The sequence below is a fragment of the Corapipo altera genome, unplaced genomic scaffold (genome assembly GCF_003945725.1).
Source record: "Corapipo altera isolate COAL_440 unplaced genomic scaffold, ASM394572v1 61286, whole genome shotgun sequence".
Lineage (NCBI taxonomy): Eukaryota > Metazoa > Chordata > Aves > Passeriformes > Pipridae > Corapipo > Corapipo altera.
Window position 1 is genome coordinate 5,970,192 of NW_020884907.1, and position 23,779 is coordinate 5,993,970.

At 41.7% G+C, this 23,779-nt stretch overlaps 2 protein-coding genes across 2 annotated transcripts in view; one reads left to right on the forward strand and one right to left on the reverse strand.

Annotated features, from left to right (window-relative positions):
* Nucleotides 1–584: 584 nt before the first annotated feature.
* Nucleotides 585–8,025, forward strand: SLC46A2 (solute carrier family 46 member 2). The gene is made up of 4 exons (XM_027652539.1): nucleotides 585–2,313; nucleotides 3,884–3,967; nucleotides 5,608–5,764; nucleotides 7,184–8,025. The coding sequence occupies exons 1-4, from the start codon at nucleotides 1,242–1,244 to the stop codon at nucleotides 7,239–7,241; spliced, it is 1,371 nt and encodes a 456-aa protein (XP_027508340.1). The 5' UTR covers nucleotides 585–1,241; the 3' UTR covers nucleotides 7,242–8,025.
* A 575-nt stretch (nucleotides 8,026–8,600) lies between these two features.
* The window catches only part of SNX30 (sorting nexin family member 30), a 50,600-nt gene continuing 35,421 nt past the window's right edge, over nucleotides 8,601–23,779 (reverse strand). Inside the window, exons 7-9 of the mRNA XM_027652540.1 lie at nucleotides 21,425–21,511; nucleotides 16,021–16,173; nucleotides 8,601–13,851 (exon numbers count right to left, since the gene is read on the reverse strand). Coding sequence (XP_027508341.1) covers nucleotides 13,792–13,851; nucleotides 16,021–16,173; nucleotides 21,425–21,511 — 300 coding nt within the window. The 3' untranslated portion in view covers nucleotides 8,601–13,791. The remainder of the gene's footprint in view (nucleotides 13,852–16,020; nucleotides 16,174–21,424; nucleotides 21,512–23,779) is intronic.

A 23,779-nucleotide genomic window follows, 5' to 3' on the forward strand; every position in this document is an offset into this window, starting at 1 on the left:
TCATTAAACCAGTACAGAATGAGATCATTATCATTTAAGTAAGTGTTTTTGAGACTGCCAAATATCCTCCAAGTATTTCCTGCAGCTGGGACTGCAAGCATCTTCCTTGGAGCTGGCAGGCTGCTTGCACCATATCCTGCTCCAAGAGCTTCTTGTGCCTCTGGCTTGCAACCCTGTCATGGCCACAGGGCCCCGCTTGAGTGGGTCATTTCACTTGCTCCTCAGGCAGCAGCAAAACTGGAAGCTGACTTCGAGATGCAAAGCTGATTGTGGAGTCAGCACCTGCAGAGACGCACAACCATCACCCCAAGGAGCTGGGGCTGGAAAACTTTTCCCAGAGTAGGATTTTTGCCCATCCAAGCCTCCAGCTCAGCTGGCTGATTACTGGGACACAGCAGTCACCGATGCCTTTGGATAAACTGGGATTTGTCTCATCCTCTTAGAAATTCCCACATTGTAAAGCCAAAGAATGCAGCAGGCAGAGTGCAGCCATAGGAGACAAGTTACCAAAAATAGGACTTTACTTTTTCTTTTTCGTGTAATTTCCTGACTACATTATTGAAACAACAATGACATAAGAGGCATGATGCAGCTACAGGGAAAAAAGGCGCAGGCAAAAGCAAAAGAGCCAATGATGTATTTGTGTAGAAGAACGGAAAGGAAGCAGTAAAGGGAATTCACAACTTACCTAATAAATAGGCACACAACCATCCCCTGCCCCCCCAGCCTATTTTAGAGTCCTCTGACACATGAAGGATGCCAAAAAGGGAAAACCAAACAAAACCTCAAAAAAAACCAACCCCAAAAAAACCCCACAAACCACCACCCCAAATTACAGCAATTACTTGATCGGGGCATTTTCACTTCCTAATCTGTGAGAGAGAAATTCCCCCAGGTCATCTGACCTCTGTTGAAACTAAACCAGGAAGAGGAGCAGCAGCAGTCAGCGAGTGCAGGGTGTTCTCCAGCTGTACAAAAGCCTCTCCTGCGTGAGCCAGAGCTCAGAGCAGCGCAGGGATGTGCATGTGTACATATACATAGCAAGGCGAGGTGCAAATATCCTCCCAGCCAGATCAGCTCTTGCACAATTCTCCAATCCTGTGCAGCCTGGCAGACCTTTTCTTTTTCCCTCTGCTGCTCGTCTCCAAACATGCCTCTAGAGCAGAGCTTCTGAAGAGCTGCTTCCCCCTCTGCATCTCCCTGAAAGCAGCTCTCTCCAAGAAGAGGCAGTGACCAGCAGCATGGTGGGAGTGATGGCAATGAAGACATGGATTGAGCCGGTGGTTGCAAGCTCACAAGTGGCCAGTGCCTTCTACGACACAGCTCTGCTGCTGGTGGTGAAAAACTACTACAACCAGACCAATGGCACTGCTCCTTCCCATGCACTAGAAGATGCTCAGCAGAAGGCTGTCTCCAATTTTTACATCATCTACAACCTTGTTCTGGGCCTGAGCCCGCTAGTGTCAGCCTACGGCTTGTCCAAGCTAGGGGACAGGATACATCGGAAGATCCCCATCTGCTTCCCTCTTCTTGGTTACTTGGGCTCCAAAACTCTCCTGCTCCTCCTGATCCTGCTGGGCTGGCCAATCGAGGTGATGTATGGGGCTGCTGCCCTCAACGGGCTGACAGGAGGCTTCACCACGCTTTGGGCAGGCATCATGGCTCTGGGATCCCTGGGCTCCTCCGAGAGCAGGAGGTCTCTGCGGCTCATCATTATTGAACTGGTGTATGGTCTCGCTGGGTTTGTGGGAAGCATGGCATCTGGCTACCTCTTTGTTGGCTTCAGTGACCGCTATCGAGAAGGCACTGTGCTGGTGTGCTGCAGCATTGCTTGCTACGCTTTCTGCCTCCTCTACAGTATTTTTATCCTGACAGTCCCCAAGCCAGGAGCCTCCTGCCCAGCCAAAGCCAAGAATGCAGAAGAGGTGGGTAGCCAGCTACCAGCCCATACAGGAGCAGCAGCAGCAACAGGCAGTTCCCAACCTTCAGGGGGCAGCAGCTCCTCTCTAATATCCCCCTCGAAACTCATCATCATCCTGCTTTTTGTGGCAGCAATCCTCTATGACCTTGCTGTAGTTGGTGCAGTGAACATACTCCCACTGTTCTTGCTCAGGGAGCCTTTAAGTTGGAATGCTGTGGAGATCGGCCATGGCAATGCTGCTGGGTACGTGATCTTCATCACCAGCTTCCTAGGGGTACTTGTATTCTCCAGATGCCTCAGGGACATTACCATGATCATGATTGGAGTAGTATCGTTCAGTGCTGGCATCCTCATCATGGCCTTTGTGCAGTGGACGTTCCTGTTCTACATTGGTGAGTCAAACAGCCACTCTCATGAGCAAATGCACCCCGAGAAAGGGGTGTTACAGCACCACTGGAAGGGCTTTTTGCTCTGCTTTACCACAGGTTTCCAAGCAGGGAGTTAGACAGACCGTCACATGAGCAATATGCAAGATAACTTTATTATTACCCTTTCCCCACATCTCCCACTGCACTCTTACACTCAGCACCCTACAATATCCAGAGGAGGCATATACTCCTGCCAAGGCTTAGTTTAAGGCCAGTTGACTTGTAATTTGTCATTTGATCATAGACCACATCTGAGCAGGGAAACAATGTTCACACTCTGTGGGAATGGGAATTACTGCTGACTCCCTGTACTAGTTGGACCACATCACCATATCAATGGGAAACACTTCTTGTGAGCCAGAAACAAAATGGCAAAGGCTTCCTATTAAGCAAACATCTTAAGATAGGATTTATTTTTGTCATATGAAGGCTCTTATGTCTGATGGGAAACTTAATGAAACACTGGAGCTGCTTTAGCAACTAAAACATCGTAATAATATAGTTTACAAATCTCACATTATATATAAATGACCAAGGGACTGATAATAATAGACAGGTGGCATCCAATGATAAAGGAAAGGCAAGTTTATTTTTGGGAGGTAACCTCTGATGGAACACAAAAAATAAAACCCAAGAATTGGGTTTTTGTAGCAGAAATGTCTGACAGAGTATCATGTATTGTATAGCTTTGAGGTTTTGCTTCTGAAAGTCAGAAAAAAACTGAAGATAAATAGCCTGAAGCAATTTTTATTGTCTGCCCCCACAGGGAATGAGAAATTGAAAATTAAACAAAGTTATCTTAAAGGGAAAGATGATAGAATATTGTATTTGAGTAGTAAGCCAAACACTTATTAAGTGAAATTTTCAAGAGATTTTCCTTATTTAGGCAATTAGGCTGGGGAATAAAAGATTTTAAAAAAAGTAAAAAAAATATGCTTGTTCATGATCATGAACACATGCTGCTATACAGTGTGTATAGTGTTACTGCATTGCAGAAGATACTGCACTGCAGAAGCATCTTGGTACACTAGACATGGACCAAGTCTTCCCTGAGGCTGGTTCTGCTGACAGGAAGGTAATTCCAGCTACCGATACATTTCCACACTAGAGAAAGCCTAAAATACTGCAAGCCAGAAGTGCCAAGATAAAAGACAACTGTAGTGTTATAAAGGTATTGTTCTTGTCAAGGCTGTGTAGTACTAGGGGCTCTGTCTGCTGCTTAGACTCAAATTACCATCCTTACTATCTCTAAGGACAGTGCTATATTCCATCTCTTCTGGGATGTCTGGCTGAGACCAAAGCCTATGTCTAGTTTGGGCAAAGTACCTCTGCTAATGGGAGCAAGAAGTGGCTTATCCACCTTGTCTTGAAGCAAGGACCTACTTCTTTCTGGCACTCAAGGGACAAAAAAGACGAAGCAAAGAAGCAAAGTGCCTGCCCAAGCCAGAGGCATGTAGTCTTCAAAAGCAGTGGCTGCTGTGCTAGGTAGCAAAGAGCAGGTACTGATGATAACTACAAATTCATTGCATTACAGCACGGGCAGTGATGCTCTTTGCCCTCATCCCCTTACCAACCATCAGGTCCATGTTGTCCAAGCATGTCGAAGGATCATCCTATGGTAAGTATTTGTTACCCTACCAAACAAAAAACCCCACAAATCTCTTCATTCAGCCTAGACCACAAAGAGAAAGGTAAGTTATTGCTGCAATCTGTGTTTTGCGTAATAATAACAGGACAGATGATACCACAAATGGGAAGGGAGGAGCAGAGAAACTTGCAGGATGAGATTGTCACATCCAATCTTGTCATCCTTGCTTGCATCATCATTCATCCACAGAATTTTCAGCACGTGCTTTGAAAGATTACTATCAGTGTGTAGGTCAAAGGCAGGGAAAATAATTGAGGTGCTGCTCAAAAACACAGTACTCCAGGGAAAACCAAGAGCACCAGGATGTTGAGTTGAAGCACTGTGATATTCACACCATTTATATTTGGCTTCTTTTACTTACCGTTTTGGGAAGGATGGATTTCTTTCATCTTTTTTTATGTTCTCCAAACATTTTTCCGCATGTTTGGCAATTTGTTCCTGTCAGACCATGATTTAACTACAAAGAATAAACTTCGCATAAAAATGGACCCTTTTTCGAACATAGCAGCAGGAATTCTTTTCCATTAGAAAATTTACTACAAAATAGTAAAATATATTTTACAAGAGTGTATTGAAGGTACGATTTTTACACCAATGAGCTAGATTTAGACACAAGAGACACGTGTTCAAATAGCACCACAGGCCCCCAACTATTCCATGTCCTCCAAACATGTTCCCACAGCCATCCTTCACAACCCTGTCCTTTCTGCCTTAGGAACACAACACTGTTCTGTAACCAGCTCATGCCTACTGCTTGTGCTCCCTCAATGTGCACTGTAGCAAAACCATCTACCTGACACAAAGAACACAGCTCACACTCCAATTAATCATTATTATTAATCATAACATTGTTTTTAACCTCCACCATGGACCATATGTGCTGCACCTGATGACAGCAGCAGACCAGATCTCAAGCAGGACCCTGCAGCAGAGCAGCCCTTGCCTTCTGGTAGCAGTCTCTCATCTCCTTACGTGGTGGAAAAGGCTACCAGGGCAGCAAGCTCAGCATGCAGCCCTGATCTTGCTCCCAGCCAGACTGCATTACTTCCCCTTCATCCATTTATCATGAGAGAAACACTTAGAAAAAGCTGTTTCAACTAGAATTTTTTGAAAACAGCAGCAGGAGTTCTTTTCCATTAGAAAATTTACTACAAAATAGTAAAATATATTTTACAACAGTGTATTGAAGGTACCATCATACGAATCACATATACCTCCCCATTTCAGGCATTATCATCCTTTCAACCCTGTGGCCCACTCTTCTGGCCTAGGGCAGAAGCAGACTAAAGTCTCTCCTATCCTGAAGATGTTTCTACCTTCTAGGGAAAGGAGCACTTATTGCCCAGTTTATTGCTGTTTTTCTAAGCAGCTACCTTTACATCTAGACTCTTCAAGCCGTCTTCCAGATGGATCTTTTGTCCTATACCTAACAGAAGGAAAAATCATTTAACTGTGGCCTAGAACAGAAGCAGATGCAAGCTCATGTCATCTGGTGTTTTGTGAAGCAATGACCACATTGCTCTTCCACACAGCTGTGATCCTGGATTTGTGAAGAGGTACCACAGCTGGTTTTTTAATCCCCAGTAACAAACTATGTTCTTGTTTTACAGGTAAGGTGTTTGTCCTGCTGCAGCTGTCTTTAGTCATCACGGGAGTAGTGACATCTACAGTCTATAACAAGATCTATCAAAACACACTGAACTGGTACAGCAGCTTCTGCTTCATTTTGTCTTTTCTAGTTGGCTGCCTGAGTCTCCTCCCTTTAAGGTAAGGAATAGAAAAGGCTTTGTTCAAAAGGACACACTGTATTTTCTCCATGCTTCCTGATATTAGGTCTAAAGTGAATAATATAGGTGGGGGGAAAAAAGTTGAATTTAAAATGAAAAAAAATCAGAAGAAACGAAGAAACTTGCAGAAAGGCATTGACAAATATCCAGGACATTCAAAGAATGAAAGTTGCAACATCTAGTCAGTGTTTCCTTAATCCTTTTTTTGTTTAATGTAGCATGAATATTTGGCAGATTTTAAGTGATAATCCTAGGAAACAATGCATTCACACAGATGTAAGTGCTTGATACTGTGAAAATAGTAGTAAGAAGAATGAAGGAATAATCCTACACAAAGCAAAATGTTTTTTAAAAATTACATTACAGGTTACTTACTCATTGTGATAGAAAACAATAATCTGAGTTTCCCTCAGGTTTTTCTTTCAAAAAGAAACCATTACCACAGTGAAGGAAATGGTTACTTTTCTGAGCCACTGACTTTGCCCAACTGTACCGCTACAGAGTGACTGAGAGGTATAATTTCAAGAACAAGTTTTAAGCACAAAACCAGCTTAATTTGAAGAGAGAAGGCTGAAATAGCATCTCTATCTACTTTTCCAGAATTTTTTAAGTATCTGTCTCCAAATCTCACCTTGCCTGCCATCCCCTCCCCAGGATGCTCCAGCTTGTTGCACTACTAGAAACAGCAAGATTCTTTCACATGAAATGCATTGTGATAGCATCAATATTTAATCCACACAACAACAATATTTTCATTCAGAAATAACGCAGATACTGTATTGGCTAGTCTCTGATCCCAGGCACAATTCTTGCCCAGCTTGGCTATGATTTAAAAAAATATAGTAGTAGAAAGTTTAAAGGCACTATGTATACCCACTTCAGTAGTATCACTTAAAGAGGAAGAAATGAAAAAGGAACACTAAGGAAAGCTCTTACATCACCACCTGTTTTATCCAGAGCACCAAAGGCTTTCTGGGCTTGTGAACACACCTGACAACTGGTGTCAGCAGGACTACTAGCGTGGGGGAGGGCTACATCATACTCATCATTCCCCTGGCTCTGCTTGTCCTCGTCATGTTTCCCAGACACAAAAGAGTTGTTTCTTATGCACAATCCTCTGCTTAACAGGGAGTCACTGCTTGGTACTCAAATTTTTAATACTAGGTTCCTGTAATTAGGGGTTATTAGGACTTGAAGTCTGAAATGTGACAACTGGTAACAATGTCATTGTTTGTACACAAGAGAGGCTGGCAAGTCACTGAAAGGATTCACATTAGCACTCAGCCAGCTTCAGATACCCCAGTAAAGTTTAAGATATAGATGGGGAGAAAGCAAACTGCAGTTTGAAAAAGTACTTCGCTAATTTTTTTATCATCTTCATTTTTATTGTTCTTTACAGCTTTGTGGCCATCAAACAACGTTCAACCACTGGCTCCCTTCAGATTCTGACTGAGTGACAGAGGCATCTTTTGGTCGTTATCAACTCTCTGAGCTACCAAAGTGGAAGGTTTGCCAAGCATTAGTCCCCACACTTACCAACCTTACCGAAAGCATATCATTTGTATTTCCATTTCACAGCATGCCCTGGCCTCTCAGTCACTAAGCTCACCCAGAAAAAGAAGCTTTCCTTGTTATTTCTGCAGTACCTCATCTTGGAGAGTATGTGCATTGGCTATTGCACACTAGCAGCCCTCAGAGCATTCTGCTTTCTGCTGGGCTAGTCAGCAATAGCATAGAGGGACAACAATAAAGGTTAGAAATGAAAACAGTGTTTCTAGACACACCATTCAGTATGGAAGGGGAAAACAGAGGATCAGTTTTCCATTAGTTCCTTCCTGTCTGTTCATTCAGAAACCTCAGGGCAGTTCTGTGACTTTGGCTGATGAAACAGGGGGCTGTGAGCCATATGCAACGTGCACACAGCCATCAGCAGGACACACCAGCTCTCCCAAGTGCTACAGAAGATGTAATCAGCACAGCCAAATAACGTCATATAAAAGACCATGAAATACAGAAATACCGTCGTAAAAAGATGTAAGATTAAGACACTTTTAGTAATTCCTACAATAAAACACTTCCTGAACAGATATTTGTGCCCTTGACTTCTGGTAAATTGTCCCACTCTCCCTGGACAGTCTTTCAACAGAGCTCACAGGACTAAGACTCAAGAGCCAATGCTGGTGTTTCAGCTCACACCACCAGGATGTGCTACTCTTGTAATGTGTTAAGAACAGGTAAGCACAGCACACTACTCCTACAGGCTTTGTGGAGGTGTAGGGACACCGATACCAGGCAATAGTCACCTTGTTACCTCAGCTTTAATCTGGGTTGGAAAGGAACCTCATACAATACAGCAACTAGAATGTGACGATGTCAGAGAAATCCAAACATGAGTCAAAAGTCTGGCATGCCTCAAAAGAATGTGTTTGCTTACACACTAATTGAACTAACAACGATTAAGTGGCTTCCGAGGTCCTGGACTAAGAAAAGGGAAGTTAAAAGCCCTTCATTAATTGAAATAATCTGGAGGCAAATCAGGCAGCTTCAGTTCAAGCAGGGATGCAGCAAGAAGAAGTTGGTTACTCATTATGCAACCCCATCTTCTGAGGAGGTTGCTGCCACCCAGTTCCTCTCCACACACACTTGCCATCTTTCCTCAGCTCCATGCTTCACTTTCAGTAGCAGAAGTAATGCAGCAACAGATGACTTCTAGTTAAACCAACTGTGGAATAAGATTTCAGGGAAAGGGTATTTCTGCAGTAATATAGTGAGCTGCTCAACAAAATAAGCACACACATAATTTCAGTGGTGAAGGCTGCAAAAAATGAAACTTTATTCTAAGTAAAGGACTCCTCTTTTAATACATTTATTGGTCCATTCCATTAAATTAATTGAGGTAAACAGACGGTGCATTTTAAAAAAATGTACACACTAATAGAGAATTACAAACAGTTTTACCTCAAAATGTTTTTCTCCATCAATACTAGTTCCATAGTAAACAATGCACAAAGTATATTTATACAGAGATATATGAAAGGGTATAGAAACATGCCAGCACCAGAAGGCAAGACAACATTTCCTAGCCTGCGAGTCTGAACAAGAGCACAGTTACCAGATTTGGTCAAGTGCAGGAAACAAAAGCCTCCTTCCCCTTTTTACATCGTTTACTAGCTAATTCACACAGAGACAAGTCTTTTCACAGCTTTCATTTTGTTTTTAAATGGTATGAACAGTGACTCTAGTTCTGGTGAGTGGATTCACAGAGGTTGAAACCAGAAGAGTCTGGATAATGAGCCAGCATCATTTTGGTCCCCACCACTGACCCCTTCCACACAATGTGTGAGGCTCATAGCCAGCTTACCTTCAACTGCATGGCCCAACTCTCCAGACCTTAAGGAGGGACAGACGGATGCAGGCACAGAGGAAACGAGAACAAGAACAGTGCTTCTCTATTTTTGTGTACTACAGACAAAAGCCCTTTGGCTCTTTCTTATTACAGGACTGTCAGCAACCTGCCTCCCTGTGCAGTGGGAATATGGCACTGGCCCCAACCCTGCTGTTTGATCTGAGGGTATGGATACATATCTCAGCAGCAGCAGAGTTAAGGAAACAGTTTAGCTTCAAAGCATAGAGTACCAAGACCTTCAAAGTAGTGTAGGACAGCGACCAGCCTTTATTGTTTCAGCATGCCTCTTATATAAGGCTGATCTACGTCTACCTCTTTGGAAAGTGCATTATTTTCTGCACAAATACTGTGCCCTAGGCATGCAACCTTAAAACTTGTCCAGTTCATTACTAAGTACTTGTACAAGTCAGACACCTCAGCAAGACTTCAAAGTGCTAAGCACAGAATTAAGTACTGCCACTTAAGTCTTTAAAGTTGGTTAAACAGCACTCCCAAAAACTTTTAAATGCAACATTCAGTCTGCCAGAAGGCAAGTTGATTCCTGTGATCCCCAGTTTTACTTCACAAAACAAACAAACAAAAACAATCTCAAAGTAGTAGCAACTCCCCTATCTTAAAAAAAAGTCCCTACTTTCCCTACGTATTGGTTATAGTAGTAAAAGTTAATATACCAGAGGAAAAACTTTTCTACTTTCAAAATTTAAGATGACTGAACATCTAATGAGCTAATTTATTCTATGCAATTTTGCTAAGGGGTTATCAGCACCAGGATTTTAAACAGTATGCAACATTAATCATAACCATATACAGTTAAATTTAACAAAAGCATGGCTCCTGTTAAAACACTGAACAGTCCCTGCTGGTCTGGGAGGGGATTCTTTTGTATGTTGGCATCTGCAGGACACCTGAAGCAACATGCATCATGAACAGGCTATGCAGAGCCACTGCTGCAAGGCTACTGCACAGTACCTCCACTGAACTGTCTCTGCCGCTCATGCTTTGTGGATATTTTTTTCTACCACTCATCACACTACTTTATCCTTAGAACAAGCATTAGTGCAACAAAAATCCAAGCAGACTTCAGTGAAGAATCCATAGTTTATTCCTTAATACAATTCACATCAGAATAGTTTGTGTCTTTAGGGCTACACCTTTTCATTTTTCAATGTGTACCTGAAAAAGCCATGGTGTTTTAACATCTATATTTATTGCAAGATTTAGAGCCTGGTAAAGATATACATTAACAATGCATGGTCCATAACTGAGCACAGAAACAAGTGCTTTATTGTGCTGGTGCCACTTAAGAGAAGAAACAAACATCCCCAAAAATAACCAGGACAGCAGTGAATTATGTATCCTCCAAGAGGGACCCTGGCCTGGCTATGGATTAAGAGGACAGCTGGGCTGATTTAAGGACTGCTGAAGAAACCATGTGTTACAAAGGCTCACAACACGGGTGCCAACTACTTTTTATGTCATTTTGGTGCATATGCAGAGGGTGATCTAAGTGACTTAACACTCAAGAAGTTACTCAAAGATGAAGCTCCCGCACTATTCCTGCTTCCCTTTACCAAGACCTTTAACTTATCTCATGAAAGTTTGGGCCATCCAAAGTAAAGACTCATATCCTGTAATAATTACAGGATAACACGTCAAGAGTTCCTCTAGCAGTTCAGGTCTCAACCTCTCACTAGCAGCAGTTATGTGAGGCTTTACAAGTATTACTCTGTACATCTTAGAGGAATTTCTTGTAACTTTCGTAGTTCTCCCGACTGGCATGTTTGGCTGCCCCAAATATCACAGTCAGGAATCCTCCACACACCTCACAGCCTCTCCCAACAGTTACCTCATGATTTAACAACAGCTCTTCATAAAAAGACACCACTCCATAGCTCATAGGAGCTGAGACTCACCACTACACACCATTCTTACACTGTGGCAATTCTTGCAGAGGACTTCTCTTTTGAACGTGAAGTTTTACTTTCCTTGTATAGGCTTAAGAGAGGTTTTAGTGTTTCAGACCATGTAATATATCCTGTTAGTGGCCACTGCCTGACATGCATGTTCCAGCCTCTTCTCCAAATCAACCTGCAGTTGCCACAGCGCCACATACTCTGAGAAGTGCAAAGTGTGCCCACCTTTCCAGCAGCATAGCCAGAAAGGGATTTGTCTGAAATCAAAACATGCTTTGGATGAGGATGAGTTTAAAAACCATACCACAAAATCGGTGGCATCAGCTGGAATAAAATTCAAGCTGATGTTCAACATCTCCAGCTTCAACAGTTACATGTTGATTTCAACTTCACTTGGTACTCTCCACGTCCATTATGCTTCTCATGCACAGCTGTGATGTTAATTGCTAAACTCCCCAGAACCAACACCCACTTCATTTTGACATAAAACTAAGTGGAAACAGGACCTCAGTCTTGTAAGGCATCAGATGAAACCACTTGTAGGAAAAACCCACCAATCTTTCTACTCATCTTTTGCTGTTTTGTTTTTTTTTTAATAAGATGGAGAGAACACTGACTAAGTATTAGTTCAAATTATATTTTGCTTGACTCTCAGTGATGTTGTAGAGTCAACTACAAAATTCCATTTACCACACAGGAACCAACTCCAAAAGTATGCTGATCTCTGCGGAGAACAGAGAAGACTGTAACCCTGAAGGTCAGACTCTTAGATAGTATGCAAGTGCTTATTCTAGAAGGAAAGACTGCTTCAGGATGATCCCCCTACGTACTTTCCTTGCACAACAAGAGTACTCTGTTATTCTGAACCTAACAATAACTTAATGCAGAGTTCTCATTTACACCACATAACTGTAGAAACAAACCGAGTTTAAAACAAGAAGCATAGTTTGTTTAGTACCACAGAGTTGTCAGTGAAGGCTGAATCAAAAAGGAAGACCTCTTAGAATGTCTTAAACTTGACTTTTTCATTCAGACAGCACCACCTCATTAGCCTGAGAGCTACCACAGTACTGCAATAACTCATCTTGAGAGTTGCTATAAAGCCAACAAGCTGAGTAGGCTGCAGGTTCACTTGGTGTTTATGAAGGGACAAATTCCAAACCTGATAGGTTGTCACAGGAGAACACAGAATTTGGACATTCTCAATTACTGCTCAGGTTCTTTGCAAGAATGTTAACAGAGATCAAGTAATCACTAAAATTTAGCAGTAAGCACTGAGTTATTTATTCCCCAAATCCAAATATTACACTGATACAAGCCCCAAACCCCACCCTTAGGATGGTTAAAAAAGATTTATCTGCATGCTGTTAAACCAAGACTCTAGGACCATGGGAATCACATCAGCATTCCTAAGGCCACCAACACCAAATCGGCATTTACTTGAGGTTGGACTGCAAGAGAAAGGAGAAAAAAAGGGACTTGCAGAAGCCGTTACATTTCTAAAGGCCAATAAAAACTACTAAGAAAACAGATCTGTAACGAAAGTAGTCTCTTAAAAGACTTGCCATGTGGTTCAGCAGAGACAGGTATGAACACTCTTTACCTACCAGGGTACCCATCTACCTCCCACCAAGCCATTTAAGGCAAGTTTCACACATGCTGATGCTTGGTGGAAGCAAACATTTGACACTTTTTGGCTGCTGCAAAAAAATGCATGGGGAGAGGAAGCAGAGTCCTACCTTTATTACAGCAGGCATCTTAAGTGACCAAGCCTGAAGTGCCTCTAGTAAAATCCATATTTAAAGCATGGTCTAAGAGAATTACACCATGCAACTTCTGGAGCTAGCTTTAGAAAAGTTAAAGACTCATACTTCCTCCACTATTCCCATAAAAGGGGCCCTTGAAAGGCTGCTGTTCAGCTCATTCCCACAGCTAGGCTGATCCCAATCCCCAAGTCAGTCACAAGTACAATTCAGCCAACTGACATTACTTCATAATCACCAAGGTAAACAACGATACTCAGTAGGAACCAACAGCATGCCACACTCACAAAAACCACAGTTCATGCTCACACCACAGGCTGTCTGTGGGTGGTGGTGGTATGTTATAAGACCAGATCAACTCCCAGACAGAAAAGTGTCCAGAGACCATTTTATTCAGAGGGAGCATATGGGCTGTAGTGAAACAGAAAATATTCTAAATATTCTTTCCCAGCCTTTCCCTGTCCATTCAAAAAAAAAAAAAAAAGGATAAGGATTGGTTAGGGAGTACAGTATCATAGAAATAATTATTTTTTTTTTTAGCAAACAAAACAGAATGGTAATAAAGATGTCATATGGCACCTTGCAGTAGAGTTTTATTTTCATCTTTTTAGTGCTCCACTCATCAGTTCCTTCCAGACTAGAGAGGTAAGTTTTATCAAGATCCCCATGCACTTTCACTATGAAACCCCAATCACTCCATAGGAAAAAGAAGGAACCATTCAAGATAACCCAAAAAGATGAAACATACCCCAGTTTAAACACAAAAATTGAGGAAAAAAAAATTCAAATAGTTTTCAGAGCGTCTGTTCCAGCCTAAGTGCAGCTGTCATTTCAGTTAACTTGACAAAAAAGAGTCCTTCATACAGTTCCAGTATGTCTAGTGGTACTGAGCATAGAAGTGCTAGACTGTCCATGAAGGTACTTCTTATTTGGTCTCTGGCTTGTCTTGCAATAGTGGTATAATTGACTCCCACGCTGTAAGGCACTGAAGAAAGAAATATAGATTTAACAAATGAGTTTTACATCAGTTCTTGTAACTTCTGACTAACTCTTCCACATCACCAGAATGCAAGTTGAAGAAAATCTATTGGGTCTTCACAGATTAGTACAGAAATAAAAAAAACCCACCAAAATCTCAAACAGCAAAAAAAAGTGTTAGAGTGGCTGCACCTCCCAAACAAATTAAACAAATTCACATTTTCAAAAGTTGTCAACTGGCCATTAGAAATCATCAGAATACCTGGGATTTCCAAACACCAATCTAGATTCTTCTACACTGAAGAACACCACAGCTTTCAGCTAGGCAGACAAACTGTTGCAAATAGAAATGTACATCTTTGTAGTGTTACTGTGAGGTAGGGCTGACTGGGACACAATGGTAGCTATTACAGACTACCGCCACCAAACTTATTTGAAAAAAAACACATGCATTTAGAGAAGGTAGTTCTGAGACCCAGTGTATTCCAGTACAGCTCTGGGACTTGACTCCACTGAATGACAAACTGGTAGTGCCTAGTATAGTAAACTAGAAGTGGAGTCTAGCTTCTGGGTTATTAGGAAGTCGCTCCAGGCTTTGGAGTCATTTGCCCAGATGTGTACTTAACTTCAGTCCTTGTACTGTGTGTCATTACTATCTTTCAACCTCAAAGCTCAGAAGTCAAACTGAACAAATACAGATCATGGAATCCCTATTATTAAATGCTGGGAATGGGTAAACTCATCACCAGTTCTTACATCCACAAATTACTGTTGTGAGATATCTTCCTTCTAACCTTTCTGACTGTACTGCAGGTGAGTAATTATTTCTAATTGTGTACCCTGAAGAGACTACATGCTTTCCTACCAAAAAAGCCTCCTTGCTAAGAGCAAAACAGATCTAAATGTCAATTGCAGAGGCACTGCTGCATGTTCAGAGGAGTCTTTAATATCCCCCTCCACAGCACCTTAGAAGAGACCAGGATGAAGGAAGTTCTCTGGGACTAGTTATGAACTATTGACATGACAGACAATCGAATGGGAAAAGGTACTGCATACTAATCCTACACAGAGAAGTAACCTAGCCTGTTACTAGGAAGAAGCTTGTAAAGTAGATGTGGAAAAAATGAATAGGCAAGATAAAGCATATTGCTATGCATGAACCTAGTAGCATTTAATATGTCCTAAATACTTAATATACCTGAAGTGGGCTTACAAAAGAGCTGGAGAGGAACTTTTTACAAGAGCTTGTAGCAATAGGACAAGGGGCAATTGCCTTAAACTGAAAGAGGCCAGGTTTAGATTAGATAATTAGGATGAAATTCTTTACTATTAGGATGAGGAAACACTAGAACAGGTTCCCCACAGAAGCTGTGGATGCTCCATGTCTTCAAGTGGTTTAGTTCAGGTTGGATGGGGCTCTGAGCCACCTGCTCTACGGGTGCCCCTGCCTATGGCAGAGGGTTGAAACTAGATGGTCCCTTCAAAACCATTTTAGGATTCTATGATATCAACCACTGCATTGGGTTGCACTGCTCCAGCACGCAGGAAAACTAGACTGGCAGTATCTGTAGTTAAATGGGGCCTTGAGGCCCTTTCAGTTAAAAATAAAAAAGTAAAAAATCTGACACCAAATCTCAGGTACACATGCACCAACTGAAAAAGAGCAGAGGCACCTGGCTAGGTATTTTCAGGATTAGCATACAAGGGACTAAACTATGCACAAAGGAACAGAGACTAGAATAATTTATATATACCAAGTGTAATCTATATATGAGTCCATGGATGTGTATTAACTCATGTAGTTTTGTTCATAAAAGGCAAAATCAAGAGATTTTTCTACTCTGGTAGTATTACTAGAAGATGTAATTTTGGTCTTTTTCATCACTGCTGCTGCTCAGTAATTTGTTCAGTTCAAGAGTGCAAAACAGACAAGCATGCATGATGAAATGCTCTTTGAGAGCTGACCACTAGTCCTACAGAGATGACTTTACCTTGAATAGCAATTCATTACACTAAGCTTATGACAAAGAGCAGCTTCCATAGCACTAGAGAACTAGTTTAGATGTCTAATATTTCTATCTTCAAGACAGTGTGAAGATATCCTGAAGAATCATCACCACCTCATAGGAAAATAAACTTCTCTTATTTCTGCCAATGCTCCAACAGTGACACATACCTTCTCGTAGTACTGGATGTTTTTATCTGCCATCCCCATGAGTAGCTGCCTAAAGTCTTGTCTTTTGTTGTTCTGCCATCTCTCCATATCTGCTTTCAGGTCAGCATTGAAACATTCTACTCGGTCTTGACATTTCTCAACATCTGTGGGTACCTGCAGCAAAAGAAAAGAAGATTAAAACTGTCACTGAGTCCTAGATTGCTGAATTAGCTCAAACCTTACTGAGCAAAACCACAGAAGAAAAGGTGGGTTCACTGGGAGTTACCCTGAATAAATTCAGTTATGGCTGCGGGGAGACAAGCCACATTTCTGAACTAGAGAGGATATGAGATTGCTTGATTTGTTCTTTGCTGTTTGAGGTGGTGAGCATTTGTGCTTTCCATCTCCATGTGTGATATAGAGGCAACTGGAGGAAGCACTTGCTAAAAGCACATGAAGAAGAAAAGCATTTGGTGTAAGTGCTGGGTACCTAAGTTCAGTTCCAAGTGCTCAAACTTAGCAGCTTGGCTACAGCTCCACAGAAAACCTTACTCCTTCCCATTTACAGCTGCACTAGGCACTTCCCAATTTACATCAGTGTGTATAATACAATCAACATTTAGGCTTATCCAGAAAGCTGCATAAGAAACCTAAGTGTTCTCTCTTAGGAACTGAAGAATAAAATTCTTAAGCCTCTAGTTTCTAGCTTCCACTTCTAACCTTACAGGCTGCCTTTCCTAACTGGAAAGCACTAGTGATCATCACTCTGGACTGGCTCATATACCCTTGGGCTCAACACTGGGCTCGCAATCATACAAAAACAACGAGAGAAATGTTGAAGGAGAGCCTATTGCAAATCAGGTAGAGATTTAAATGGATTATGACAGCAATCGCTGGCCCAAAGTGCATGCACTTTAAGCCAACTAAGATGGTGTTCTTTGCTCATGTTTTAACTAACATCATGTTATGCAATTACAGGAACAATTTACAAGTGCTTCTTCAAGCAAGAAGCCCATGAACACCTTTTTCTCCCTTCTCCTTATGCTGCATGGTCCACACAGAGAGGAATCCTGTAAGGACATGCAGACTAATCCCAGGACCTCAGAAGAGGAAACCCCTGCATAGTGGTACCAACAGAAGAAGTAAACTTTTGCTCTGAAAACTGTGACTTGCACAAAGGTAAAAGGCAAAATGAAGAACATTTGCAGAACTTTTTACCTTCAGTAAACTCCCTTTTTCTCTGAAAGGTGTTAAGAGAAGGAAGAAGATGAACAGACTACGTAGGAAGCTTTTCATAGGTAACTACAGGAAGCTAGAGGTGTGCTACTACCTTGCAGTTTGGCAAGGTGGCCCATCTAGGCAGAAACATAACAACCGTGCTTCTCCAGGATGTAAGGGGTGATCACTGAAGTATTACATTGACTCAGAGAAGATCTTATATCTGTTCTCCAATAAAGCTGTTTGAGACACAGGAGTTCTTCATACTCATGGGATTTGAGTTTCCCTTTATTCAAACAACTGAACAGACCCTACAGGCAGCTTGGGAGTCAGTAGACAACCTTTTCCCTCACCCTGTCTGAGCACTGCTGGCTATAGAATTCACACTGCTACAACTCCAGACAAAGTTCTCTCATAAGCTTCAGACAAGAACTACCAAGCCTATGGCTGGAAAGTTCAGATGATGCTCCCCTCAAGGCAAGTATACCTTGCATCTTAAGTACTCTGCTTAATGAGAAAGGCTGGGCTATCAAGAGAAAGGTTCATGAAGTCTGGAAGTCAAACCAAGTAAGATTTCCCAATTAAGTTAGCTTCTAAGCACTCACCAGCTTGCTGCTGCTTCTTCCAGAATCTGAAACCACAATGAAGCTATACAAAAATCTGTTCTTTCTCACAGCAAGTTCTCCTGCAGGTCAGACTGAGAGGGCTGTACGAATTTAGAGCTACAGGGACAACCCAGTGGTCAGCAAATGGGTCACATATGCTCTCATTAAGGAACAACAGCAATTAACTCCAGCTAAGTCTCCACAGGCATCCTTGTGATCCTCCTCATCCACTCCACATGAAAGCAGTGTCTGCACAACAGCAGTCCTGTTTAGGAGTGCCTTTCCTTACAAAACTGCAGCTTCCCAGAACATTATTAGCAACTCAGTAGTTGAAACAAAATTTTAAGTTAATTAACAGGTTTTAAACACCTTATAAAGTGTTTAAACACTAGTGCAAAGACATCAATGCTGATGGTTTTATCTACTTTTACCAGTAGATACACTAAATACTAGCAAGCAACTAAGAGCTGGGCAGAAAGCAGACTGGGCTTTGGGAACTTGCTGCTTTCTTACCGATGTCTCTTCTCAGCTACTGGAATAGCTCAAAAACTCCACAAACCACAAAACCAAAGTGATAACTGGTTTCAACTCCAAAACACTCTTCAATGGCCCATGACTGTTTTAGTGAATCCATTTCAACTTATGAGAGACGTATATGCAGGCAAAAACTGAGTATAAAAGTGTATATTCAGGAGTCTGGTCACCTTACTATATAAGAAGTTCTACACATGTATCTAATCCTCTTCACATTGATTCTGTTCTCTTAAAAAACTAAGTGTGCCTCACATCTATAATTTTGTGTGGTCATGTCAGATGGTATGTCCACTTTAAAATTCCTCTAGAGGATCAAGTAACAAATCATTCTGAAGCAGAAAAAATCCAGCATATATTAATATAAAATAATAGCATATGGTATTTCTACTTTCCTCATTCTCTGGAAATAGATAATGTTACAAGGTTTTTTTCCCTCTGTAAATACATATGGTCAACTTCAAGTTCTGCACTGCCAAATTTACTGTTCCCATAGACTAACACACTTCAAACCCTTGAGGCAGACAGAAGAAATTAGGTCATCAGAGGTGAACTCCATCTCACCAAAAGGAAACCACACCTCTCCTTCACTCCTGTCAGAGACTGAAACAGTTAATGCCTTACACATTCTAAGATCACCAAAAGACTTTTACAAACTGAAAAGAAGCAGCTGCTCACCCAGCAAAGCCCACTGCTCCCTGAATCCCGCCAAAGGACCTTCAGATCAGACAACTGGGTGCCACTGTCCAACTATCCTGGGTGCAGATGCATACCTGAAACTACAAACTGGATTTCCAGATAAGGGAAGAGGCTAAGAAGAGGCAAATCCTGCAAGGTGGGAGAATCCCTCTTATCATGCCAATGTCCTCCCTTCACATGATAACTCTGTGCATCCAGCCTGGGCTACGCATCTCAAATGTCAGACCATGATGGACCAGGACTGATGCTGACACAACAGGCAGCTGCAACTGTCTTAGGAGATGTCAGAGACTCATGACATGTCCTGTGACGCTATCAATTGTAAAATTCCCCGGCCTAGGGAGGTGCAAGGTGTTCCCACCTGTGGCGGAAGTGTATAATAACTCATAACATCTCTGAGTTTGGTGGGAGGGCTTACACCCCAGCCCCAGTAGACCAAGACTCTCCCCTTCTGCGGCGGGTCACAACAACTGCACTGGTGGATTACTGAAACATCAGCTCCAGCATGGGTCAGAAGTGGGTAAGCAGCATTTCACCACTGCACTTGCTAGAAACTGAAAGGCTGCAGATTCTGCACTAATACTGTGATGCTTCTGTTAAGCACCACATTCATTATGCTTTTGGTGTAAGCTCCAGCATTCTGAGCAGTACTTCCTGACAGACATTTACAGCAGCCCTACAAGCCTTCTGCAAGCTCTAAACAGACGATCTCAATGTGAGAATGACCTAATGACACCAGAAGAGCTTTGTGATGCCGGCCTGGGTATGTGCCCAGCGAGGCCTGGAATGCCCTCTAGTGGAAGAGATTATCAAGTAGCCATAGATCCTCCTTTCATGATCCAAACCTAAGCTTTTTTTCCCCTGTAAGATTTCGTCTGGGGTTATTTTACATAATTTCTACCAAATTGGCAAGTACAAGGAACACAAATGCCATTCCATAATTGCAGCTCATGACCCTCTGCCTGCTTTTAGTTTCCAGCAAGTCACAGCCAGGAGACCACATCAAATGTAAGAACGGTGCTAGGCATAGCTCTGAGCTACACCAGCTCCTACAGACAAGGGCACTTCCTCCAGGTGCAAAGGATCTGAAAACCATGGGATAATATTTTATGAACATGCAAGGAGTTCTATATAATTTGTTCAACTTCATCTTATAAATGACACAAAACTACTGACGTTACAAAAAAGGTAGAAGGAGTTGTCAAAAAATACACTTATACTCTGGAGACGAGATGTAGGTCTTCAAAAATTCTCAAGACAGCTATTTAAGTGCTGCATTTTACATAATAATCCCACTGAGATATGAGATCCAAAGGCCTTTTAATAGGTGAGAGATTACCAAAGTTCAGCAATTCCACTTGATAAAGTCAAACACCTAAAAACCTCAACTGGCTTGCTGGATATGCTAGATTTAGTTCCCTCCATCCTAGATACAACTTGTTAGAATACCTGCTTATACAAAGCTACACTGAGGAAGTAAAGCACATACCACAGTAGACAGCAGTGGGGCAGGCAAAAGACCAAAATACAAGAACATTGTAAAACACCTAATACACCACTATTTGAAGTTCATGAGAGATGCAAGATCAGAAGAATACTAGTTTGCATTTCTATGTTCTCATCCTCTTCAGCTTCTTAGATTTAAAAATATTATGTGAATCTCCTGTAAGATTACTGTACAGTAGTCCTAATACTGGGAAGTCCTCCATTAGTTATTAATACAAATGTAAGGGGAACCAAAAACCTCCAAGCAGAGGAAGGGAACAAACCCTGCTGTCATCACCATTTAAAGCTGCAGCGACTTAAGAAAAGTCTCTTGTACCCTGCTTCGTGCAGAAGCAGGTGTCAGCATAAGCATGTCAGTTCACAGCTTTGCTTCTGCATGGAGCCCAGCCCAAACCTGTCACCTAGTGACACTTGATGTGTCTGTTCAGCATCACAGAGGTAGAGATCCCTAGCAGAAGTGGCAAAATTTCCAGTCTTCCAAAATCAAAACCAGTGTCCTAGAATAATACAGTTCCACAGTGCCAGGGATAGGACCTTAAGTCACCTAGCTGACATACTGCTAAGTCACCAGGGGCTGTTCTACCACTGCTTCAGTCCCTGCTACTAAACACTCCAACCGATTACTGGCTGCTAAGGTGTTACAGAGTCACCCTGCTCCCAATTGTGGAAGATCATACCTAGGTCTTTATTTCACATCAGCTTGACAACAACAAACTTCTGTTCTGCTAGAACAGAAGCTATAAGCTATAAAAGCATATATTGCAAAGAAGCCACCAGACCAAGAAAAAGCAAGTTCTGCTTCTCCATTCTTTTCAGGAAGTAGTGTGAGTGTAAGCTGGTTTTGTAGAGTAAGCTGGAGTGCTAACCTTTGGACGGTCTTCCTTTTTCAAGGCTACTGCTTCCAGTTTTGCTTCATACTCTGCTTGAACTTGGTCTCTCTTCTTCAACACATTCTGTGGGCAAGAGAAAAGACAGCTGTGAAAGACATCCTCTTGATCCTTCCCCCAGCTTGCAAGAAACTCCAAAGTGATACAGGTTAAGTGCAAATTCAGTCCCAAGTCAGACTTTCAGATTTACTTTGTCTTACCTTACAGTATTTAGGGAGTAGTTTTTAATACAAAGAGTATTTGCTCTCCAGAAGCTGACAGGGTCAGATAAAATTCAACATTTGGACAAGCTGTAGGCATGCAAGATAGAAGCTGCCATGAAACCACTAACATAATCCTGACTAAGTATTCATCAGTTCACCTATTATTACCATGAACAGGATATAAACAAAAGCATCAAAGTTGACAAGGACTCAGCTTTGATAGCCTCAAGCAGCAGACAGACAACAGCACTGGCAAGATACAGGAAAACCACCACAGAAGGTATTACCTCTCCCTTTTCATTTACAAAGACTCTTCAGAATTCTTTATAGCAAACTGTTACGTTCTGATGTTAGAACAAAAGTAAGCTTTTATTTTAGATCAGTTTAGGGGGCTTGGTTGCTGGTTTAATTTAAAAAAAAAATAAAAATTACAAAAAGCACAATTTACATGAAAAGCAATAAACTGATCAAGAGAGTTTCACAAGCAGTAAACATCTTCTTGGCAGAGTACTCTCAGAATACAGAGCCAAAGACCTTGTACTACATCCACAAGAGCTCCACTAAGGTAATACCACAGTCTTACAATTTGAAAATAACCACAGAAATTGGTCTTTTTAGGAATATATTACTAAAAATAAGCAAGTTTGTGTCGGCAAGAGCAGGTAACTTACTACTTCAGTCTTCACAAAGAACTGGTATTTTTTAATTATTCAATTGATGCAAAGTTATTATTAAAAATGCTCAGAGGGAAGTCAGCCAACACTCACTGCTGAGGCACCCGTAAATCTGCAATTCTCTTGCAGCTAACCTGGCCGATTCACACTTCGATTCTCCCCTGTTGCCACCCAGAAGGAATTACCCCATTAGGACGAAGTGATAAATGGTCATTTTAACAGTTTCTGACATGGCTAGTAAAGTAGGACTAGCCATGTCCACTGCTGCCTCCAGAAATCTGTTTTCAAAAGAGTAGTCAGATCTCTAAGAGTCAATCTAGTCAAGATCTGTTTCCTAATTAAAGAAATACAAATCCTGTATCTACTAATCATCATCTTCCCCCTCTTCCCTCTTAAGCCAAGAAAACGTCAACATTGCAGTTGCTCTAGATGAGAGCCAGGAGTGTTGCAATCAACACTCTTATAAAAGCTCAATCCATGATAAATGGGAATAGCACCCCATCCACAAAGTTACTATTAGTTTAGGCAACAAAAAGAGGGCAAACCTGAAAAATTCACCTTCAACCCCTTAATCTTCCCTTTTGTCTCCACAGAATGAATCAAGCATGCCACTGAATGTGTTTGCTTGACAAACCACAACATTCCCCTTCTTTCTGAAATCTATGCAACTATGTGGGATGGCCTTTAAGTGATTGAGGTTACCAATGCAACAAAGGTCTGAGAGATTTAACAGGTATTTCTGCTTTGTACTGCCACTTGAACCCGAGTCAGCTGAACTTTCTTCTCTGAAAAAACAACCACCTCCAGCAATTGCATTCTGCCTTCAGAAGCCTGGAGTGCACGCAGAAAGCTGAACCTGTAGCAGGAATAGCCAATGATTACCAATTAGAGGCAAATGATTCAAAGGACAGGTGTCTTGTTTCTTCTTAAGTGTTTATGTCCATCCATTGTGGACCATTAACAATATGCTTCTGAATACAGTTTTAAGTATCCAATACTGGCCGACCTGTAAGCGATAACAAAACTATTGCCCTCCCTTTCACTTGTACAACGTTTTCCTCTGGCACCTCCAGGCAATCTCCTCTCAGTTGCAGATCAATGCACTAAAATGCTTTAGCAGCAGTTATGAAAAACTCTGCATCAAGTATCCCCAAACTTAACTGGTGGAAGTTTTGTATGGACTGTGCTAAGGTCTCAGAGACAAAAAAGTAAAAAAATAAATAAATAAAAACCAAACAACAAACAAACAAAAAGAACAAACTCGAAAGAAACCAACACCAAACAGAAAAAAACTCATCCAGCACACTTCAGTTATTTCAGGACAGAACTAAATCACTGCTCCCTGAACAAGAAGGACTTAGCTCAGTTTCAGCAAGGCAGGTCCTCTTCCATTTTGTATTTAGTTGAAACATTCCACCTTGGCCCATATTCCTAAAGAGCTTCAGGAGTTTGCCATC